This window comes from Podarcis liolepis (assembly GCF_965112155.1).
Source record: "Podarcis liolepis genome assembly, chromosome: Z".
NCBI classification, from domain to species: domain Eukaryota; kingdom Metazoa; phylum Chordata; class Lepidosauria; order Squamata; family Lacertidae; genus Podarcis; species Podarcis liolepis.
In genome coordinates, this window is record NC_139570.1 from 30485036 (window position 1) to 30508063 (window position 23028).

Below are 23028 nucleotides of genomic sequence, written 5' to 3' on the forward strand. Positions count from 1 at the left end.
GAGAACTGCAAATGCTGTTTGTTACACTTTGCAGCGTTGGTGCGTCGTTTTTGTTTTTCTGTTAAGTCGTATGTTACATGCAGTGGTTTCGAGTATATGGGGCAGAGAACCCTCCTCAATATTTTGGGGCATGAGGCTCAGCCCTCCCCCCCCCCCAATTGTTGTCACCAGCTTCTTGGGTCGCTGCAACGCTGTGTTAAAATTGCTGTTGTAATAGAGGGACCCAGTGACAGGAGCATTATTCATTGTTTTGCCCAAAGGCCATTGATATACTGAAAGGATTGGCAGGACTGAAATAAATCTTACGGTGTAGATAGGATTGGATACAATAAGAAACTGTGGAAAAGTAACTTACATAAGAAAACCTGTTGAAGGGAGAGAAGGAAGTCAATGCTCAGCAGAGTGTGGGGAAAGAATGTGGGTAAATTATTGTTGAATTTTAATGTATTTTGTTGTTTATATTAAATGAAACACCAATAAAAAGCATTTTTTTAAAAAAGACATACTGAAAGGATCACACAGATGACAAGCAACGAGGTGGATGTTGAATGTTGATTTCATGCTCTTTATTTCAGCTCACGGTAAACAGTGAGTGAGAGCTTTCCCCCCAAACCTCTGGTTATATATATCAATACATAACAGAGGGCAGGAATACCCTATTTGTATTTTAAAACACAGCCTCTGTTGTTATTGTTTACATACTGAGTAAGTAAAATAGATTCACGGTTCACTATCATTGCATTGCAGGGGGTTGGACAAGATGACCCTTCCAACCATACAATTCTGTGATGTTATGATTCAATAACAAGTTTTGCAGTGTGGACCCTAATCTTAGAAGCAGCCTGTTCATAAAAAAATCCAAGCACATGGATTGTGAAGAGGTAAAGATACAATATCCCAGATGGCAAATTTCTTACCTGAGAGAGAGTGTATGCTATATATAATAACATAAACAATGAAGCTGAGTCTATTCCATCCAGCATAAACAAAAAAGGGGGACTTGTAACATCCCCCTTTTCTGACACCCCTCCAAAGTTACAGCAGCTATCTCTTTAGAGGAAGGGTATGTCAGAAGGAATATTGAACACACACACACACACACACACACACACACACACAAACATACCCTTTGTATTAATGTAACATTTTTACAACAGTTGCTGCTTCAGTTTTTAGTACACCTATTAGAGATTTTTTTAAATATATTAAGTGGTGTAGAAATTAAATAACCAGTCAATCAATCAATCAATCAATCAATCAATCAATCAATCACTTTCCTCTGGGGCTGATGCATACCTGTGTTGCTGCAACTGTTTGCAAACCTCAGTCTTGCATGCCTGTCGGCAATGACTGCTCCCCTGCGCTATTTCTTTATACTTAGAAAATGCCAGATGTTTAACTCTCATCTCTGCCCTAGAAGCCACAGGTATTGTACAGCCCCCCCCCCAATCTACACATTTTCACCTGCTTAGGAAAGGTTTCTTACCTTTAGCTGGGCAGTGTTTTTTCCAGACCCTCAGAAAGACCAACCAGCAAGAGGACAGGCAAGAGAGAGGGGAAAACAGGATGTTCTGTGGCTTATATCCAAGCTTTGTGGCTCATAGATGCCAGAAAACAAAGCTAGCCTATAAAACAGAAACCCTGCCTCCATCCTTCCCTCTCTGGCTAGTTCTCCCAACAGTAAACTCACATATTTTAGGGAATATTTCACAAGGGTGAGCATTGCAACAAAGCAGATGGGCTTTGGACAGCATATTCTGTCCCCTTTGCACTGCCACCCATTGTTCCTGCTAGATCCTCAAAGGCTAGTAGTGCTCTGGAAATATGCAGGGTTCGCATGCCCTTGGCAGACTTTTCTGCCAGGAACTTATGCAACAGAAGAGAAAAAGATACGGGTGGGAGACTTAGAGTTAGTTTATTTCCTGGCTGTTTTCGTTTAGGCCACTGCTAAAGCACAACACACCCACACACACCCCTATCCTCACCACATATTTTTTTATTTTCCAGTCAGTTATGATTCACCTTGGGAATAATATGTTGCAAAGGCCCTATTTTGTGTTCTGTTTCTGGTAAGATGACTTCAGCCCTGCACCCTGGTAATCAAATATAAAAGAAACTACTGCACCCATAAAATATTTTTAAGGGGCAAAACAGGTAAGAGAATGCAGGATTTAGTAAGAATGCACGACAAGCCTGCTGGATCAGGCCACTGGTGCATCTAACCTGGTGTCCTGTTCTCAGGAGAGTGCAGAGCAATCACATCCCAAGAGGGTCCTGTCCCTCCCATTGCTGCAGCCTCAGGTTTCAAGAGACCCCAGAGATCATGTCTGACCCTCTCTGCAGCATAAAACAGACTGCTCACCTGTGTTCGTCCCACCATCTCCCTGCTTGCAAAAGGGACACTTTCCCCCCTGTTCACTTACCGTATCGTCCACTCCAATTCTGGAAACGTCTACCTCCCGACTCTGGAATTGTCTTTTGCTGACTATCCAAAGCTTAGGGTTGGGTCTCTCCCCTCTGTGTCTGGCAGAGAGTGTTATATATTAAGATTAACTGCAGTTCTCACTCAGGGCCACCTGTATGCAAATGAAGGATTGAGAACTGCCACTCACTGATTCGTTAGCTAGTTGGGAGTTGTTAGTGTTATAAGTTACTTAGTATTATGTAAAGCAGCCAGCTAGGCTGCTGTGAGTGTGTCTCCAGGAGCAGTTCTAACAGAATCTATCAGAGCTGTGTCCTTCGTCCATCTTTCCCACTATTTAACACTGGCGATGAGGATGGGATAGGATGAAACAAGACACAGCCAGAGCGGAACTGCTGAGCTAAACATTCAAGAGCTGAGATATCGCCGAGGCTAGCGTCCATTCCTCACCATTCAACCAGCACCGGGAAAGCATGGCGTCGCTACTGCCTCTACCCCTGTATTCGCCAGCAACCGAGTCCTGGCAGTCTTATCTCACTCATTTCAAATGCTACCTTGAGGCAAATGCTTTCACCAATTTGACGGACAAATGGAAGAGAGCTCTTTTCCTCACCGTCTGTGGCTCAGAAGTTTTCGAGACAGCTAGGGCTCTCATGGCTCTGCTGGTGATGCAGGGACCTTGGGACACACTTACTGAGAAATTCAAGGGACACTACACACCCAAGGTGTCCAGAATCGCTGCCCGTCACACGGTCCATCATCAAATCCAAACTGAGGGGGAGACAATCAGTGAGTTCTTATCGGCCCTCAGGAAGGCTGCATACCACTGTGAATTCTGGGACTTGGACGATGCCCTGCTGGATCAAATCGTGTGCGGTGTGAGGGATGAGAAACTACAGCGCCGTTTCCTCACCAAGTCTGATCTCACTGTCAAACAGGCCATCGAGGAAGCTCAAGCTGCGGAGGCAGCGAAACATTCAACAGCAGAGATCCGCAAGGCCAACAGCCCAACAATTCCAAAGAAGCCAACCTCAGTTCACCATGGAGAGATAAGCAAATCCGAGGGCTGCTCAGATGAAGAGGATGACGTTTGCTGCATCAAGCAGAAATGTGGAAAGGTCAAACGGTGAACGACGGACCAGTCAGACTGTGGGTTGCGGTGGCAACCACCCTCGGTCCAAATGAGGTTTCAAGGACACCATCTGTCGGTGTTGTTTGCATAAGGGTCATATTACAATGGTTTGTTGCTTGTCTATTCCAGCAGATATGCTACCGGCACCAGGAAACAAAAAGGCAAGGTATGCTAACAAGGACTGCCATGCTGTCACCAACTGTTGTTGCTCAGCCGAGCTGATAGTTGGCCAGACTGACGGATCTGAACACTGAAAAATTTATGTCACCGTGACTATTGAGGGCAAAACATGCAACATGGAAGTTGACACGGGCTCTGCCATGTCAATCGTCTCTTAGAGTACCATCAAAAGGTTGATTCCCAAATTATCTAAGAAACAACTGGACTCCACCTACCTGCATTTGAGGGATTATCAGGGAAATAACATTCCAGTTGTAGGTGTGGGCAAGTTCAAAGTGACCTTCAAAGACTTTTTGGGATCGCTGAAGTTAGTCATGGTAGATGGGAATCGGCCCAGCCTACTGGGACTGGACTGGTTTGTGTCCCCAGGGTTGGAAATCACAAACATCCAAAGTGTTTCACAATCAGAAATAGATGCCGTCGTCACAGAGTTTTTGGAAGAATTCAATAGAACCTTGGGACAGTATGTGGGGTTGCCCATATCCTTTAACTTCGATCCGCTAATCACACCCATCAGAGTCAAGCCTCGATGCGTACCATTTGCGCTCAAGCCTAAGGTGGATGAACAACTAGACAAGCTGATTGCACAGGGGGTCCTGGAACCCGTAGACAAAGCTAAGTGGGAGACTCCCATCATGACGCCCTTCAAGTCTGACAGGTCAGTAAGCATCTGTGCTGACTATAAGTGCACGATAAACAAGGCACTCCAACACCATGCGTACCCTGTCCCTGTCATCCAACACTTACTACACTCACTGGGAAAGGGCAAGGTTTTTGCAAAACTCGACCTTGCTCAGGAATACCAACAGCTGCCCGTAGATGACGCCACTGCCAAGGCACAGACAATCGTCACTCACCATGGGGCCTTCCGTTGTAGTTTGGAGTCAGCGTAGCACCAGGAATTTTCCAGAGCTTAATGGAGCGGCTCCTACAGGGTCTGCCTGGCGTTGTACCCTACTTCAGTGATGTGCTTGTTTCAGTGGGAACAATACAACAGGTTTTTGATCAGCTGCGGGCTGTCCTGACCAGGTTCCAAGAAGCAGGTCTCAAAGTAAAGAGGGGGAAATGCCAGATTGCTGTACCACAAGTCGAGTTCCTGGGATACCTGGTTAACAGCTCTGGCATTCACCCCACGGAAGCAAAGGTCAAAGCTATAGAACAGGCTCCCAAACCACAAAACAAGAAGGACTTGCAGGCCTTTTTAGGTCTATTGGACTTCTACAACATGTTCCTGCCACACAAAGCGACCGGTGCTGAGCCACTCCATTGGGCCCTGGCAGCTTGGCTACCTCTCCAGTGATACCTCGGCATTCTGGACCCATATACATCCAGCCTACCTGAAGGATTGCGCAGTATTATGTACCTGTACTTCTAATCAAACCTGTGGCTAGCTTATATGGTATATGGTTGTAACAATTAAGGATTTGGGGGGGCGGGGGCTAACACCTCATCTAGGTGGGTGAGGGGTGTTATGTATTAAGATTAACTGCAGTTCTTACTCAGGGCCACCAGTATGCAAATGAAGGATTGAGAACTGTCGCTCACTGATTGGTTAGCTAGTTGGGAGTTGTTACTGTTATAAGTTACTTAGTATTATATAAAGCAGCCAGCTAGGCTGCAGTGTGTCAGACTCCAGGAGCAGTTCTAACTGCTGTAATAAAGAGCTGTGAATCTAACAGAGCTGTGTCCTTCGTCCATCTTTCCCACTATTTAACAGAGAGTCAGACTTGTTGGTGGCTTTCTTGAGGGTTTGATGACTCTGCCTTTTTTTCACAAGGGCACATTCCTAGGTGATTTCCTGGCCAGGAATAATGCTGTCTGCTTAAAAAAATCTAGTCACTTCACTGAATCCAGAGATTTTAGGGGAGTCTTGCTCTCCAACTTATAACAATACTTTTATCTCCACTACAGTTGCTTGTCAATATGGGGGAGACCCTGAGTGATAGTAGCTGAACAGGTCTGCACAACTTGCGTAACCCACCAAGCTGCACATCTACCAGCACTGTGCTATGGCTTACTAGAGCAGAGGAGGAATCTAGTTTGCATTTCTACTCAGTGGCGTAGCGTGGGGGGTGCAGGGGGGGCCGGCCACACCAGGCGCAACACCTGGGGGTTAGGGTTAGGGGGCGCAAATCCACAGGTTAGGGGGCACAAATTACTTATCTTGCCCCGGGTGCTGACAACCCATGCTACGCCACTGTTTCTACTTGAACCCCAAGTTCCACCACCCTGATGCAAAAGACAGACACTAAATCCTTTTCAAGTGATCATTTCTTGCTTGCTTGCATTTTTATCCCACCTTTTTTTGTCCAAGGAGCTCAAGGCAGAGTTATTCCCCTCTTCATTTAATCTCAACAACAGCCCCGAAGTAGGTTAGGCTGAGGGGCAGAGACTGGCCTCCAGGGTTACCCAGTGAACTTCATGGCTGAGTGGGGATTTGAACTTTGGCCTCTCCCAGGCCGCAGGTCCCAGTCCAACACTCTAGCCACCACTGGCTCTCACCTGGTGTTCTGTGGAAGGTTTAAACCTGGAAGGAACGATGCAGCCACAAGTCCACCCCTGGCCTTTGCATGCTAAGACTTCAAGCCTGAATCTAAGAAGACACCTGCACCAGACATTTCAAACACCATGATACCACTTTAAACAGTCATGGCTTCCCCCACAGAATCCTGGAAAATTGAGTGTGCTAAGGATGCTGAGAATTGTTAGGAGGCCAATTTTCTCCTCCCAGGGTTACAATTCCCTGCGGAGAGGGATTGATTGCTAAACCAGTGTGAGGATTATAGTTCTGGGAGCAGAATAGGGGGTTCTTTTGTCTTTAGCTGCTTAGGCTTGAATGTGAGGAATCCCAGGTTCAAATCCCAGCTAGGAGGCTCACTGCTTCTCATTTATTCTTTTATTTTGTTTTATTTTTTAAAAAAAGTTTATTCAAATTTATACAAATCAAAAATAGAAAAAAAACCAGTACCATAATATACCGTATTTTCGCTCTATTAGGTGCCCCGGACGATTAGATGCACCTAGTTTTTAGGGGAGGAAAACAAGAAATAAGAAAGCAACGCAAAGCATCCTGAGCTAAGAGAGAGCACTCCTCCATCTTCGCTCAGGAGGCTTTGCGGGGCTATCCCTGAAGCCAGGAGAGCAAGCGCACCAATCCCTCTTGCCCTCCTGGGTTCAGCGAAAGCAAGCCTACTGGCTTTCCTCCCGCAAGAGCTGCACGCTCTTTAAAGGGAGCGCAGCTCTTGGGGGCTTTTCTGGGAGGTGGGGGAAGGGACAGAGCCGCGCGCTCTGTCCCTTCCCCCACCTCCCGCAAAAGCCAGGCATAGCCGCACGAGGCCTCCGCAGGGCAGTGGGATGAAGGCTCCCCCTGCCCAGGGGAGGCTGCGCGCGGCTAAACCAGAAGCTAGAACAGCCAGCGGAATCGCAGCGCAGCGATCCTGCTGGCTGTCCTGGCTTCTTGCTTGGCTGCACAAAGCCTCCCCAGCCCGGCTATCCCATGAGCCAAGCCAGCGGGATCGATCCCCACTCACTGTCCTAGCTTCTTGTTTAGCTGCACGCAGCCTCTACTGGGCAAAGAGAGCCTTCATCCCCTGCCCGGGAGAGGCTGCACGTGGCTAAGGCTCCCCCAAGAGCGCATGGAGAGTGTGTGTGGCTCTTGGGGGCTTTTCCCCGAGGAGGGCAGCCCTTCTCCCTCCTCAGGGAAAAGCCTCCAAGAGCTGCACACATGCTCTACGCGGCTCTTTAAAGGGAGTGCGGCTCTTGGGGAAGCCTTAGCCGCGCGCAGCCTCCTGCCTGTATTCGCTCCATAAGATGCACACACATTTCCCTTTACTTTTTAGGAGGGGAAAAGTGTGTCTTATAGAGCGAAAAATACGGTAAACTACATAAATGCACATTCACAACTCAGATTAGAGGCATATGTCCTGTCAGCTGATGCAGGAGTGCCAACTTGAATAAAATATTGGGGTGGCCCAGGTAAGCAATGCCCCCACATAACTGATCACATGACACGACACATACACATCATTTGAATGACAATTGCCATCAACTTTGGGGTGGGGCAGGCTGAAGATACCTTGGCACCTATGAGTTGGCTGCTATAAGTTAATGTACGTATATTGAAAGAAGAAGAAGCAAATCTTAATCTTCCTTTGGATCCTTCTCTTAGCTGAAAAATAAATTCCAGCTAACAGATGCCGAGAAAATATTGCATATGATTGTCATAGGCCTGATATTTAGATACTACTCAAAATTCCACAAGCATCTGAAACGTTAGCTAATGCGAATAGGCTTTGAAAGAGGATTCAGGAATTTTCATGAGAAGGCTGTCAATGGCTGGTAGCCATAATGACCATGCTCTGGGTCCGTGGTCAGAGTTAGTGATGCTTCTGAATGCCAATTTGCTGAAAGCCACAGGAGTAGGCGAGTTGCTCTCAGGCTCAGGTCCTGCTTCAGGTTTCCCTCTGGGGCATCCAGTTGGCCCCCGTGAGAACAAGATGCTGGACTAGGTGGGCCCCTCCTGGCCTGACCCAACAGGTTCTTCTGATGTTCTTATGCAATGATGCCAACAGTAACCAGCTATTCACATATTAAAGAACAGATACAGTGGTACCTCAGGTTAAGAACTTAATTCGTTCTGGATGTCTGTTCTTAACCTGAAACCGTTCTTAACCTGAGACACCACTTTAGCTAATGGGGCCTCCCGCTGCCGCAATGCCGCCACCGCACAATTTCTGTTCTCATCCTGAAGCAAAGTTCTTAATACGAGGTACTATTTCTAGGTTAGCGGAGTCTGTAACCTGAAGCGTCTGTAACCTGAAGCGTCTGTAACTGAAGGTACCACTGTACAATCATATAACAGATTTGAGCTGAACTGGTCAGGGTTCATTCAATTTACTGAGTGTTGCAAAATCAAACCACATGCATGTATTGCCTCACAACTTAATTGCCTCTGCAAGGTCACTGTGACAATAATATCAAACCAAAGACCAGCCCAGGACAGTTTTCCATCTGAGGCAAAGGACATGATTGCGTCCCCAACACATTCCAGGTCCAGATGCTGCCCAGGCAGGCAACTGAACCTTGCCTGAACACTGGTAATGGGATCATTGCCTTCTTCCCTGGCACCTGAGAGCAGCAGGGTCGCTTAAGGGGCACAGGGTTTACGGGGCACATGACAAATTCATCTCTGTCCTCTGGTATCATGACTCGCTGCCCCACAACATCTGGCACTCTGGCTAATCTTAATTGTCTGTATATTTGGAGGAGGCAAGCAGGAGAAGTAAAGTTAACCCTGCACTCTCCACACCCTGCCCAACGTGCCCATGCATGAAATGGTTTTTCTCAATCCGTTTTAGCCAGTGGTGAACTAGTGGCTATAGTTTAAGACCAGGACTGCGAGACCAGGGTTTGAATCCCCCACTCAGCCATGGGACTCTCATCCTATCTTACCTCACAGGGCTGTTACGAGGATGAAATGGGGACAAGGATAACTACGTACGCCATCTTTAGCTTCTGGGGGGGGGGAGGTGGGATGCAAATGCAATACACCGATAAATACCGTAAATAGTTGTCTCTGCAAATTCTGCTTGATCATTCTTCCTTCCTTATTTTTTTTATGCAAATTGATAATTTAGATTATGCCAGGGAGATTATTCTTTTTAACCACCAGAGGGTGCCCTACTACCACAGCCTTTGTGGTTTTTTTAAAAATAGTATTTATTAAAGTTTTAAGTTTACAAAAAGGCAAAAGAAAAAACACCAAATTGAACAATAACAAAACCAACACATCACGATAAAAAACAGAAAGATAATAACAATTAAAAACAGAAGAAAAAACCAAAAACAAAAAAACCCCAAATCGAACCTTCCCATAACTTATCTTTCATTTGCTTGTTTCCCTGACCTCCTCACACCTCCCTTTTTTGTATTCTAAGTCAATTATCCATTTCAGCAAACCCTTTCCCTCTCTTCAAAATTTTTATCCTGAAAATTTATCTTGATCTTGATATAAGTTTACTTTCCCTCTTTTCACCAATTAACAGTCTATTTTTCTTAAATCTTTGATACATTTTTGCTAAAATCACCTAGATTCATTCCAACATCATTCTAACACTCATTAATCCTACTACTACAGCCTTTGAGGGATAGATGCCTGTGTGACTGGGAAATAGATCTAGAGACAGATGTTCACCTCTAACTAAACAGGGGTTAGTTTTTTTAAAAGGTTTGCAACATAAAATACTTGTGAACAGAGGTAATTGCAAGGATGTCCATGCAACAGCAGAGCAATGTAGTAGAGATACAGCTTTTTAAAAAAACCAGACAGCTAATTAAAAGAGAACGCACATATTAATCAGATAGCAGTTTTGTTAAAAATAAAAATAAAAAATTCTATTCAAGTTCTTATTGAATACTATAATTGTTAGGCACTAAGTCAGAAGAAAAAAGCAAGCAGTGGTTGGGACATGATACAACAGCACAAGACTGTGCCGGTGTGGTGCTGTGGTTAGAGTGTTGGACTAGGTCCTGAGAGAGACTAAGGTTCAAATCCTCCCACTCAAGCCATGAAGCTCATTGAGTGTGACTTTGTGGGGCAGTCACTCTCAACCTAAACTACCTCACACTCAAGTTAATTGTGCACAAGATGTGATTGCACTGCATTGCAATTGTACTGTGGTACCTCGGGTTACATACGCTTCAGGTTACAGACTCCACTAACCCAGAAATAGTATCTCGGGTTAAGAACTTTGCTTCAGGATGAGAACAGAAATTGTGCTCCAGCGGTGCGGCGGCAGCGAGAGGCCCCATTAGCTAAAGTGGTGCTTCAGGTTAAGAACAGTTTCAGGTTAAGAACATACCTTCAGAACAAATTAAGTTCTTAACCCGAGGTACCATTGTAATTGGTATTTGTCAATTTGATATAAATTTCCTTGTATTATTCATATATTGTTGTTATAGTCATGTGTCTTTCAGTACTTTTTGTGGTTGTTCTGTATAGAATTGTGCCCTTAGACATGATTTTTTTCCGGGACAGCAGAAGTTACATCTGGTTGGGATTGCTGCAATTCAGCAGTGCTATTGTGCGTCTCTGAGATCTTGCTCAGCTCTTGCAAAGTATCCTGTTTGGCTTGTGTCCACCCTGTCAGCCTCCAAGGCCCATAAGCAGTAAATTCAAACTCACTTTCAGAAAGAGGATATTCATGTCAACCAGTTTACTTCCTCTTTCCTCAGCTGGAAAAAAAAAGAATCTTATAAATTTGTAAACAAAGGAGTTTTGTCTGAAGTTCTACCTTGGCAGATGGTTCCAAGTACTTGCAATTCCAGGGAAGACATAACAGTCAAAACTTTGGCATGAAAAGCTGTTAGGTTTTGGATAATTATTTTGTGGTTACAATAACCATGCATACAATGCTTTTAGGAATAGGAAATGAGCATGAATGGGAAGACTACTGAACTGAGACAACCCATATATTTTATTCCAGAGAATTCTTAGTGCTAAGCCAGTGGTTCCCAAATTCTTTTGGGCCTCTGCCCCCTTGGTTCTATAAATTCATCCCCAGTTTCTGTCCCCCAATCCCCCCCCCCCAGATTACCAGATTATGAAAAGCATTCTTCAGAATGGCAGTTTGAACAACCTATTAAGGAAGGCAATAACACAATAAAATTGAAAACAGTAACAATTCATTGCACATTTATTCAAAATCCAATATTTTTGTTGTTGCTTAATTACCATATTTTTCTGTGTATGACACCCCCATGTATTAGATGCCCCCTATTTTGGGGGACTCTGAATTAAGAAAACACCCCTCAGCACTACAGGTGTAAAAGACGAGCCCCAATTTTAAACCTATTTTTTTGGTTAAAAAAAAACCCTCAGTCTTATAAACGGAAAAATACGGTAATGCAACAAAATTTATGACCTTGATCCTGTGATATCAGCTCTTCAAAATCTGATAGTCACCTGAGATGTTCTGAATGCAGAACAGGGGCTCTGCCATAGCAAGCACAGTCCAGAACATGCAGCTATTTTTCTTTTTAGTGTGTTGTACTTTGGCATAGTGAATTAACTTTAGCAGCACCCAGACTCATCTCCACCCTTCGTCCCTTAGACTGGGAAAAATCCTGTGTAGGCCTATGTTGGGAGTCCTGACAGGGAGCTGTACAAAATTAAGTTAAGTTGCCAAGCAGCATTGTGCAGCCTGGATTCAACAGTGTTTGATGCAAGCGGTAATCTCTTTTTAGTCTGTTGTTATTGCAACTGTTTGACGTCTTAAATTATTGTTGTTAATTTTTCTGGTTGATAATTTATTGTTTTATCTTTTTTGTGAAATGTTTTGAGAGCCCCCCTTTTTTACAGTTAACTAGTTATCGGTATATAGATTTTATGAAACAAAACAAAACAAATGAAAACAATAAAGAGTTGACAGTCAACACTTCGGCCTTCAATAAAGGCCTCCCTCTTAAGGGAGTTATTTTAACTTAAAAGTTTATTGGATTTCCCACCTTCTTGGTTGGATCAATCTGTACGTAACCTATAACAAAAAGGGAGGGAAAGGTTATCAACATTTTATTTTGGTTGCTTGTTTTGTTGTTAAAATAAAACCGGGGGTGGAGTGGGTGGGATACTTGCCGTTGTGTATATTTCCACACAGAACAGTGGGGTAGGGAAATGACTCTAGCTGATTTTGAAGCTGCAATAATTACAGAGAATAGTGAACTGAGATGGAAAGAACCAAGAGAGCTGAGTTTTGCAGGGCCTGAGTGAAGCAAACAGTCTGTGATCTCCAAAACTTCTCATTTTATAATGCACACTGGTTCCCAATGCCAGGGACATACAAAGTGTGTCTCCAACGGAAACAGCAAGGAAGATGGGCCAGATATCTGAGGCCATCTGCAGCAGCCCAGAGTTAAAAGCCTCCACACAGAGAAAACATTTCCGTCCAACCCAAGCCCAACTGAAACAATTGGTGAATGGGCCAGCTGTTGATGAAGGGTTTTGTCTTTTTGCAGATAAAGTTGCTTGCTATGCTTAAGAATAGCCTCAGCGCCTAGGGCTTGCCGATCGAAAGGTCGGCGGTTCGAATCCCCGCGACGGGGTGCGCTCCCGTTGCTCGGTTCCAGCGCCTGCCAACCTAGCAGTGCGAAAGCACCCCCGGGTGCAAGTAGATAAATAGGGACCGCTTTATAGCGGGAAGGTAAACGGCGTTTCCGTGTGCTGCGCTGGCTCGCCAGATGCAGCTTTTTCACGCTGGCCACGTGACCCGGAAGTGTCTCCGGACAGTGCTGGCCCCCGGCCTCTTAAGTGAGATGGGCACACAACCCTAGAGTCGGACACAACCAGCCCGTACGGGCAGGGGTACCTTTACCTTTTTATGCTTAAGCATAGGATTCTTGTGGGAACTGGTTCAAAAGCAAAGCAAGGTAAGTTTTTAATGGAGGAGGATTAACTCTAGAAAAAGCTATCAGGCATCAGCTCAAGCTCATAATTGCTCCCAAATAGCACATGAAAGCGCATTGCTGGGGCTCAGGACCTGCACATGATAAAAACAAAGAGCCAAAGTGGCTATGCTCTGCCTCCACACTTGGAGGCTGTAATGCTCCTGAGTATTAGTGGTTGGAGGGATGCAGATGGCACTGTGGGTTAAACCACAGAGCCTAGGACTTGCCGATCAGAAGGTGAGCTCCCGTAGCTCGGTCCCTGCTCCTGCCAACCTAGCAGCTCGAAAGCACGTCAAAGTGCAAGTAGATAAATAGGTACTGCTCCAGCGGGAAGGTAAACGGCGTTTCCATGAGCTGCTCTGGTTCACCAGAAGCGGCTTAGTCATGCTGGCCACATGACCTGGAGGCTGTATGCCGGCTCCCTTGGCCAACAAAGCGAGATGAGTGCCGCAACCCCAGAGTCGGCCACGACTGGACTTAATGGTCAGGGGTCCCTTTACCTTTTTATTAGTGGTTGGAGGGGGAGTGTGCCCTTGTGCTCAGATCCTGCTTGCCCATAAACTCCAGCATCCTGTAATCTCTGTGAACACATTACTGCCTCCAACTACGGAGGCAGATCAAAGCCATCATGGCCAGTAGCCGTTGATAGCGTTGTGCTCCTCCATTCATGAATTTGTCCAATCCCTTTTAGAGCCATTCAGGTTGGTGGTCATCACTGCCTCCTGTGAGAGGAAATGCTCAGCTTCATGGAAGACTCAAGATTTGCCCACACTGGAGGATTGGCAGACGCAACTGATGAACTACATGGAACTAGCTGAGATGACTGCCAGGATCCGAGATCTGGGAGAAGAAGCAATGGAAGAGGACTGGAAAAAATTTAAGGACTATTTGCAAAAGTATTATAAGTTATATGAACTTTGAGATGCCGTATGACTTGGAAGGTTAGCCCCAGCAATGAGAGTGGATTATATAAGAAATTGGATAATATTCATGAAAGAACCAAAGTTTAAATGTGTAAAAACAATAATATGCTATATTTTTAGAGTAATTGGAGAATAAGGGATTTAAACTTAAATTGCAATTGAAAGTACAAAGAAACACATGAAACAAGGGTATAACTTGCTGATAACTTTTATTGTTAAGAATGCATTGGGCGGGAGATGTGGGGAAGTCCGATAGAAATTTGAAAGAAGTTGTTGAAACGGTCTGGATTTTCTGTTTTTTCTTCTTTTCTATTCTTTATGTTCTTTCTTTTTTCTGTTGTATTTGTAACTGGAAAAAACGTAATAAAAATTATTATAAAAAAAAAAAGGAAATGCTCAGCTTCATTGGCTGTCTATGAGTTTGAATGTTATGAGAGTAAGAAAACTTCTCTCACTCCCATTGTCTCCATGCCACGCATAATTTTATAAGCTCTCTAAACGTGCAGCCCTATACAGCCTCCCCTGGGGATAACCCCTGCTGAACACAGCAGGTATTAATCTGGAGGAAGCATCCACGCGATTATCATTTAGGCTACCTAAAGCTACGTGGAACCTGATTCAGTAGTGAACTCGAGAGAGGAAAGATGCAGAGCCGGACCCTTCCATACCCTCTCCGCCCACACTCTGGAGCAAGCAGAACTCCGTTTTTGCTCGCCAGCTGGTAGGAGAGGCGGGGCTGGGGAGAGACCGGTAGGAATTTCATTCCCGATGAGGCAATTGTCAAAACAGATGAACGTGAAGCGGGAGGAATGTGTGTTCAGCAGCTTTGTTATTTTCCTGTTTTCTAAAGAAGTGGGGGGACGACCCCAAGATGTTCTTGTGGAGAGGCACGCGGCCGTCTAAAGGCCTCCCCCCAGTAAGATCATGAAGTCAAGGAGCTTGAAAATTACCAAAATGCATCACTTGAACTAATGCAAAGGACTGGAGAGAAAAACTACAACTCCCACTCGCCCTTGCGAGCAGTACTGCATGCAGAGGTTGAGTGGGCGTGCCGTGTCCCGACCAGCTGTTTGCATTTTCACCTCCAGGGGGTTCCCCCTTCTCCCCGCCCCCCCCCCGCCCCGCTCAGCGAAGCTTTTTTGCAGCCTTAAATGTGGTGGGGGTGGGATTAGAAAGGGACTCCTCCTCTTTCGCAGCTAGAGCTTAGTTTTAACCCTTTTTGCTCCTAAGAAGGCAGTCAGGAAGCATTGGGACCAGATTCTTTTCTGTTGCAGGAGCATCTTATTGGGAAACCGACCCCGCCTTAACCCCTGCAGGATGCTGCTGCTAAAGACTCAAAAGGAGGTTTTCTTACATTTGTCCCTATTGAAAATAATTTTGTTAGCTTGAGCCCAGTTCTCCAAACAGTTAAGGTCATCTTTGAATTCTGATTCTGTCTTCTAATCTACAGTCTAGTTACCCCTCCGAGTTTGGTGTCATCTGTAAATCTGACGAGCATCCCCTCAATTCCTTCATCCAAGTCATTTATAAAGCCATTGAGCAAAAACGGGCCTAGGACAGAACCCTGCGGCACCCCACTTGTCACTTTTTCCAGGATAACAAGGAACTATTAATGAGTACTCTTTAGGTTCAGTCCGCCAACCAGCTACAAATCCACGTTCAACCCACCTCTTACCACCTTCCTTGCAAGAATATCATGGGGGCCTTTGTCAAAAGCATTACTGAAATCAAGATACACTGTGTCAGAGATTTTGAACCTTTTTGAGACCAAGGCTCCCTTGACCAACCACATTCTTTCTGCGGCTCCCCGTGGGGCTCAGGAGCCCAATTATGTCACCCCTTGCCTGCAGAGTTGGCAGCCTCTTACCCTTTTTTGAACACCCTTCCTTGAGGAGTCTTTCCTCAACTTCCTCTCCTCTCCCCTCTTCTTGGGAGTCCCCAGGGCAACCACTGCTGCTGCCCCTGGTCTCTGAACCACCAACCTCCCCCGTTGGCACCATTCACATGCAGAGCTTATAGCCAGGGCTGCTACAATAAACAGCTGTGCAAGCCTTTGGGAGGCAGAGATGCAAGATAGCATCAGAGGAGGGAGGGAAGCAAGGAAAGAGGAACAGAGGCTAACGTTGCCCACGTCACCCCTGACCATCACTCAAGGCACCCCAGGGTGCCATGGCACACTGCTTCAAAACCACTGCACTATGCCCACAGCATTCTCCTGACCCACCAAGCTTGTTACTGTATGTACTGTACTCCATAAAAAAAGACTTCTCACCCTATTTACTTATTTATTGCATTTATATCCAACTTTTTCCTCCAATGAGCTATTCCTCATTTAATACTCACAATAACCCTGTGAGGTAGGCTGAGAGCTGCAGTGACCCAGTGAGTTTAAAGGCTTAAGAGGGATTCGTTCGTTCGTTTATTTGGAGCATCTTCGGCTGATCAGGACAAGACAGTTACAGATAGGTAGCCGTGTTGGTCTGCCATAGTCAAAATAAAAAAATTCCTTCTAGTAGCACCTTAAAGACCAACTAAGTTAGTTCTTGGTATGAGCTTTCGTGTGCATGTATCTGAAGAAGTGTGCATGCACACGAAAGCTCATACCAAGAACTAACTTAGTTGGTCTTTAAGGTGCTACTAGAAGGAATTTTTTTATCAGGACAAGACAGTCCCTGCCCACAGGCTTACAACCTAAAACCTAAACAAAGCGGGGCACGCAAGGGAAAAGGGACGGGGAGGGAAGAGGAAAACCCAAATCCAAACTCAGGCACCATTCTTCTAAAACAATTTCTAAAAACGGGTTATAAATCTCTGCAGGTGAAGAGGTGGCAGGCTCGCTTTTCTGCTCCCAATTTCATAGGCAAGAAATACCTGCTCACAACTCATTCATTTGGACAGGAAAAAGGCAGGCAAGCAGGTGCGGGGTACCTAAGCTGGCCGATTTCTGGGGAGCAAGTGGGCCTACAATGGTGTCGGGATGTCGCCTTTCCTGCAAAGTCTTTGGCTCAGCCCCCCTGAACCCCGGCTTTTCTGGGTTCCTAGTCTGGCTCTCTAACCACTACCCAGCCCTGCCCCCTGGAGTACAGTACTTCCCACCGCCTCCAATGAACTGCAGAGTTGCAAAGTCAGAAGGGGTCCCAAGTGACATCTAGCCCACCCCCCTGCATTGCGGGAAGCGACGGTGGAGAAGTCCCGCGAAGCCCCCGGGCTGCGCCTTTAAGGGAAGGGCAGGCGGAGCGGTAAGAGGGCGAGGCGCTGGGCGGGTACGGAAGGAGGCAGGCGAACAAAGCCCAGCCCGTCTCTGGCGCTAGTGGGAGGGGACTTGCAGCTGCGCGCCGGGCTGGATAGTGCTTCTGCGGTCGCCTGCTCCACCTCCAACTGGGTCCATTCAGAGCCGGCGCGGAAGCCCAAGCGGCCGTGGGAGAAGGGAAGAGAAGAGCCAGCCGGCTCCCAGCTGATGCGGCGTCAAGTCGCCGTCTCGCCAGATTTCTCCAGGTAGTTTCTTCCATTTGCTCCCAAATCTTTTTTCTTGCGTCCGTGCGGAGGGCCGTTGGCACCGGCGTAACAACCCCTGCCGGCGCCTGGGGTGGGTGAGTGTACACGCAACTCCCCCCCACAACCATGGGGACGGGGTATCTAAATGGGCGGGGCGCGACTCCCGAGCAAATGCATCCCTCCCGGCCAGCCCAGAGCTGCTGGAAAAAACAATGCGGGGCGCGCAGGACTCGGGAGGGAAGCCTGCAGGCCGGCGCACGGCAGCTGCACTTCTCCCTGGTGTCCCTTCTAGGTGCCCTCCCGGCGGAGCATCCCGCAGTGTTTTTCCAACGGTGCTGGGCCCGCTCGCGGCCGGGAGGGATGCAGCGGCTGGGGAGACCTGCAGGCCGCGCACCACCCGCGGCGCACCCCGCGGCCCGCCCGCTGGAGGGCGCCCTGCCGTACCGCCCCTCTCTTCCCTTTCTCCGCTATTGCCGTTGGTGGTGAGCAGCCGCCGTTCAGCCCCTGTATTCTCCTCACCTCCCCCCCCCCGTGGTTTAAGGAGCGCCCTAGCTGGGCTTGCCCCCCTTCCACCCCTTCGACGTCTTCCCTCAACAAGGCTGTGATTATAAAGGGAGAATTGCGGGGTGGGGGGAGGTTGGGCTTTCTTCTCTCTTTGCTAAATAGAAGCATGACTCTCGTCTTTATTGCCCTTCTTTCCATCATCTTCTCCTCCCCCCCCTCCATCAAAAAAGGAGCCATGGGGCACCCTCCGCTGGAGTTCAGCGATTGTTACCTGGACAGCCCTGACTTCAGAGAAAGGCTCAAATGTTACGAGCAGGAGCTGGAGAGGACCAACAAGTTCATCAAGGACGTCATCAAAGATGGGAATGCTCTCATCGGCGCCATCAAAAGTAAGGAGAGCCAGAAAACTCACCTGTATGTGTGTGGAAAAAAGGCCACAAGAGCAGATTCAGGCCCAGTTGATTCCCGCTTCCCAGCAGGGGCAGCCCAGCTGAAAACATTTGCACTGGGTATAAAATAATGCACAACCTCAATTTTAAGGCTAATGATAAGTATAATACAGTGGTACCTCTGGTTGTGTACTTAATCCGTTCCGAAGGTCCGTTCTTAACCTGAAGGTCCGTTCTTAACCTGAAGACCACTTTAGCTAATGGGGCCTCCCGTTACCGCTGTGCCGCTGGAGCACGATTTCTTTTCTCATCCTGAAGCAAAGTTCTTAACCTGAGGTACTATTTCTGGGTTAGCGGAGTCTGTAACCTGAAGCGTATGTAACCCGAGGTACCACTGTAATAGCAGTATTTGTTGAGGATCACACAACCATTTTGTTGCATTCACACAGGGTTTTCTTTAGAAAACCAACAAATGCAGTGCATATCATAAGATGAGACCGCACTGCCAGATTGTCAAAGCACAGGAGCAAATCTTCACATAAGGTCAGAAATGCATAGTTCATTATTCAGAATTGTGCACGCATTGAGCACAAAAAATATATTTTGCTAAGAATTATACAAAACATACCGCATTTTTCGCTCGAAGCCTCCTGAGCGCAGCGGGAGCCTCGCTGTGCTCAGGAGGCTTCGCGTTGCTTTCGCTGAAGCCAGGAGAGCAAGAGGGGTCGGTGCGCACCGATTCCTCTTGCTCGCCTGGCTTTGCTTCGCTGGAGAGGCACTGCGCAACTTTCCCTCTCTGCGCAGCACCCCTTCAGCGAAGCAGGAGGAGAAATGGAAGGGGCTTAGTTTCTCCTCCCGCTTTGCTGGAGAAGCACTGAACAGAGAGGGAGAATATTTTTTTTCTTGTTCTCCTCCTCTAAAACTAGGTGCGTCTTATGATCTGGTGCGTCTTATAGATAAAAAAATAAGGTATGCGTGATAGTTAGGCCCCAGGCAGCCCAGAAATTTGTATTCGCTCTCCTCATTGTGTGTGAGAGAGACAGAGAAACACAGTGCCTGAGTGCCTTTGTGTGTGTTGGGATTGGGATGGAGATTTCTCCTTGCAGCCTTGATTTTTCTCTCCCCTCCTCCCCCCCAAAAATATTGACTGTACTCCCCAGCTTTCAGCTGCTTTTGTTTTCATCAGGATTAAATGCATCAGTGCCTTGAGTGCGTGTGTGTCATTGACCCTGTCTGCGCTGTAGATTTAGAGCACTTTCACCCCACTTTAAAACAGGCATTGCTTCTTTCAGAGAATCCTGGGAACATTGCTGAGAGGTGTTACGAGACCCCTGTTCCCCTCCTCAGAGCTACAGTTTCCAGTGTGGTGTAATGATCAATCCCTCTTCCCAGGGAACTCAAAGAATTGTAGCTCTGGGAGGGGAATATGGAGGTTACTCTTAACAACTCTTCGTTACCCTTAAACTACACGAGCTAGGATTCTTTGGGGATGCCATGACTGTTTAATGTGGGATGATACTGCTTTGAATGTATAGTACAGATTGGTCTTTAAATATACTAGGAGGTAGATTAAGGCTGGTGTTGACTTCCTTGTGTTTGTTTAGGTGTCCCTAGCATAGTGCTGAGGATATTGAATTGTGAATCAGAAGACTTTTGGATTGCTAGAGGAGCTCCGCATGTTCTCTTGCAAGCAATATTAAACTTGCAGAAAGAGGCCTTGTGGATGCTCCCTATAAAGACATCCGGTTACTGAGGCTCTCAGAGCAGTTTATGACACAAAACATGATTTAAATGAACCCAGGAATAAACACTTTCCAAACACACCCAGTAAAATCATTGCATGCTGACTCAGTCCTAGGCAGAACATCTCCGCGCACTGAACAGTAAAAGTTGCCTTTTAAAATCCTGCTGCCACCCACCATCTCTGCTTTTTCTCGAGTTACAGGAGGTCTCTGTAGGAAGCAGGCTCCAAAGGGAGACCCTATTGCTACTGGCTCCAGGTTTAAGTGGGGCTGCTTCTGGTGATTTGTAAGGTGCAGTTCCTTACAGTTCGCATTCCACAGGAAACCCCCCCAGCACTCCCCCCCCCGCCCATTGTGTAGGAAGATGCATGTATATTTCAATGCATGGAAAGGGAAATGTGCAAAATGTTATCCAGAAATTGCTCATCGTGCGTTGTGTTGAATAAGCAAGAAACTTATCCACTCCTTCGAAGCAGCAGGAAAGATGAGCTGTGGTGAACGTTTCCTGTGCTGCTGATGACATCTTTATGGAGGAGAGGGCTATTGAAGGCTACTAGCCATGATGGCTATGCCCTGCTTCCATGGTTGCAGCCATGCTTCTGAATCCCTGTAGCTGGAAACCACGGGATGGGAAAGGGCTGTTGGGCTCAAATCCTCCTTGTGGGTTTCCCATTGGGGCAGCTGGCTGGCCACTGTGAGAACAGGATACTAGTCCTCTTCTCCCTGAGGCTCTTCTTATGTTAGCTTATGTAAGGACACAGGTGGTCCCAAATTCCTATAAAGCAGGTGTGGTCAATTTAAAGCAATGGGCAGGTCAGGAATGCTCCTTTTTACCCCAGTCTTAGTCAGGATCTCCTTTTGTTGCCATTTGAATCCATTGGTTTGGATCCTCCCCTCTGAGCAACAGAAAACCAGCTTCCTCCATCTTCTGAGGGATGGCCCTTCAGATATTTGAAGGTGGCTGTCATATCAATGATTTGACAACATGCTCCTACTCAGCGGTTTCCTATAGATGTTAAAAAGCATGGGTGGAAAAACTCGAACTCCGAGGAACCCCACACTGAAGACTCCACAGGGCCAAGGAGCAACCCCCAAGCATCACTCCCCAGCTACACAAAGATAAGATGGGGAATGCCAGTAATACATGTGAAAAGGATCTAGGGGTCCTGGTAGACCACAAACTGAACATGAGTCAACAGTGTGATGCCGCACCAGAAAAGCTATTGCTCTTCTGGGCTGCATCAGCAGAAGTCTATAGTGTCCCAAACAAGGGAAGTAATCGTACTGCTCTATTCTGCCTTGGTCAGACCACACCTGGAGTACTATGTCCAGGAGGATATTGACAAGCTGAAAGGTGACCAAGATAACAGAGGGTCTGGAAACCAAGCCTGATGAGGAATTGTGGATGGAGCTGGGGTATGTTTAGCCTAGAAAAGAGGATATAGAGAGGAGAAATGATGGCCATCCTCAAATATCTGAAGGGGTATTACATGAAAGATGGAGCAAGCTTGTTTTCTCCTGCTCTGGAGTGTAGGACCCGAACCAATGGCTTCAAGGTACAAGAATGGAGATTCCAACTAAACCTTAGGAAGAACTTTCTGACAGTCAGAATAGTGGTACAGTGGACAGTGGGAGGCAATGGACTCTTCTTCCTTGGAGGTTTTTAAGCCAAGCTTGGATGGCCATTTGTCATGGATGAGCTAGTTGAGGTTCCTGCACTGAAGGGGGTTGGACTGGATGCCCTTCAGAGTCCTTTCCAGCTCTACAATTCTTTGATTCTATGATTCTGTGCAGTGCTCCCCCCCCCCTAGAAAAATAGGTGCTGATACTCACAATGAAGCTGTTACAGTAAGTGCCACACTTTTTAACAACAAAAAAGAGATGCTGGTACTATGTACCCTTGCATACCCCCTGAAAATAAGCATTTATTCTATGACTTGCAGAGGTTCTCTCACCAGTTGAACTTTCCAAGCTTGGATAACATAAAATTGTTGCACCTTTCCTCAACCCGGTGCCCTCCAGATGTTTTGGAATATAGCATCCCTCAGCCCCAGCTTGCTTCGCCATCTCCATAGTCCATCCTTGCCCTTGGAGACAAAATAATGTTACATATTTATATGCAGTTTAGCAGAACCCCATTGGCTCCATAATGGAGCAAGCTGGGCACAGATGGGGCTTCTGAAATTCTTTATAAAGAGGTACCTTTTGGGGGACTTGATGTCCGGGGTTTCCAGAATGCAAGCCTTTTCCAGGTGGTCCGTGGCATACCTGGATTTGTGGCTGAAGACAGAAGATGGCACTTTAAATATACAGTGGTACCTCAGGTTACAGATGCTTCAGGTTACAGACTCCGTTAACCCAGAAATAGTACCTCGGGTTAAGAACTTTGCTTCAGGATGAGAACAGAAATCGTGCGGCAGCGGCAGCGGGAGGCCCTATTAGCTAAAGTGGTACCTCAGGTTAAGAACGGACCTGCAGAAGGAATTAAGTTCTTAACCTGAGGTACCACTGTATTGATTTTTAATAATATTTTTATTGGGTCTTTTATTTATTTTTATTGTATTGCAGTTTGAATTTTTTCTATGGAATAAGTGAAAAACAATAACACCAAAAATAAAAGTATAATTAAAAATCATACAGTTGATACAACAGGCAGAAAAATGATGTAAGTGGTCCTCCAAAACCTCCAGCAGTTTTCATGTGGGGATATTTATGGTAAAATAGACATTCAGCGTCAAGCTGTATGCAGATGATTCATTGAGCCTTGTTATTCAGAAGCATAGACTGCTGTACTGCGCAC

The 23028-nt window shown here is 46.5% G+C and overlaps 2 protein-coding genes across 2 annotated transcripts in view; one reads left to right on the forward strand and one right to left on the reverse strand.

Annotated features, from left to right (window-relative positions):
* Positions 1–1794, reverse strand: part of LOC310697902 (uncharacterized protein) — a 29776-nt gene extending 27982 nt beyond the window's left edge. The window contains exon 1 of the mRNA XM_083484507.1: positions 1487–1794. The gene's annotated coding sequence lies outside the window, so the exon portion shown is untranslated. The remainder of the gene's footprint in view (positions 1–1486) is intronic.
* Positions 1795–17380: 15586 nt separating this feature from the next.
* OPHN1 (oligophrenin 1) overlaps positions 17381–23028 on the forward strand; it is a 126713-nt gene continuing 121065 nt past the window's right edge. Inside the window, exons 1-2 of the mRNA XM_083485086.1 lie at positions 17381–17593; positions 18328–18486. Of these exons, the coding sequence (XP_083341212.1) occupies positions 18333–18486 (154 nt within the window). The 5' untranslated portion in view covers positions 17381–17593; positions 18328–18332. The remainder of the gene's footprint in view (positions 17594–18327; positions 18487–23028) is intronic.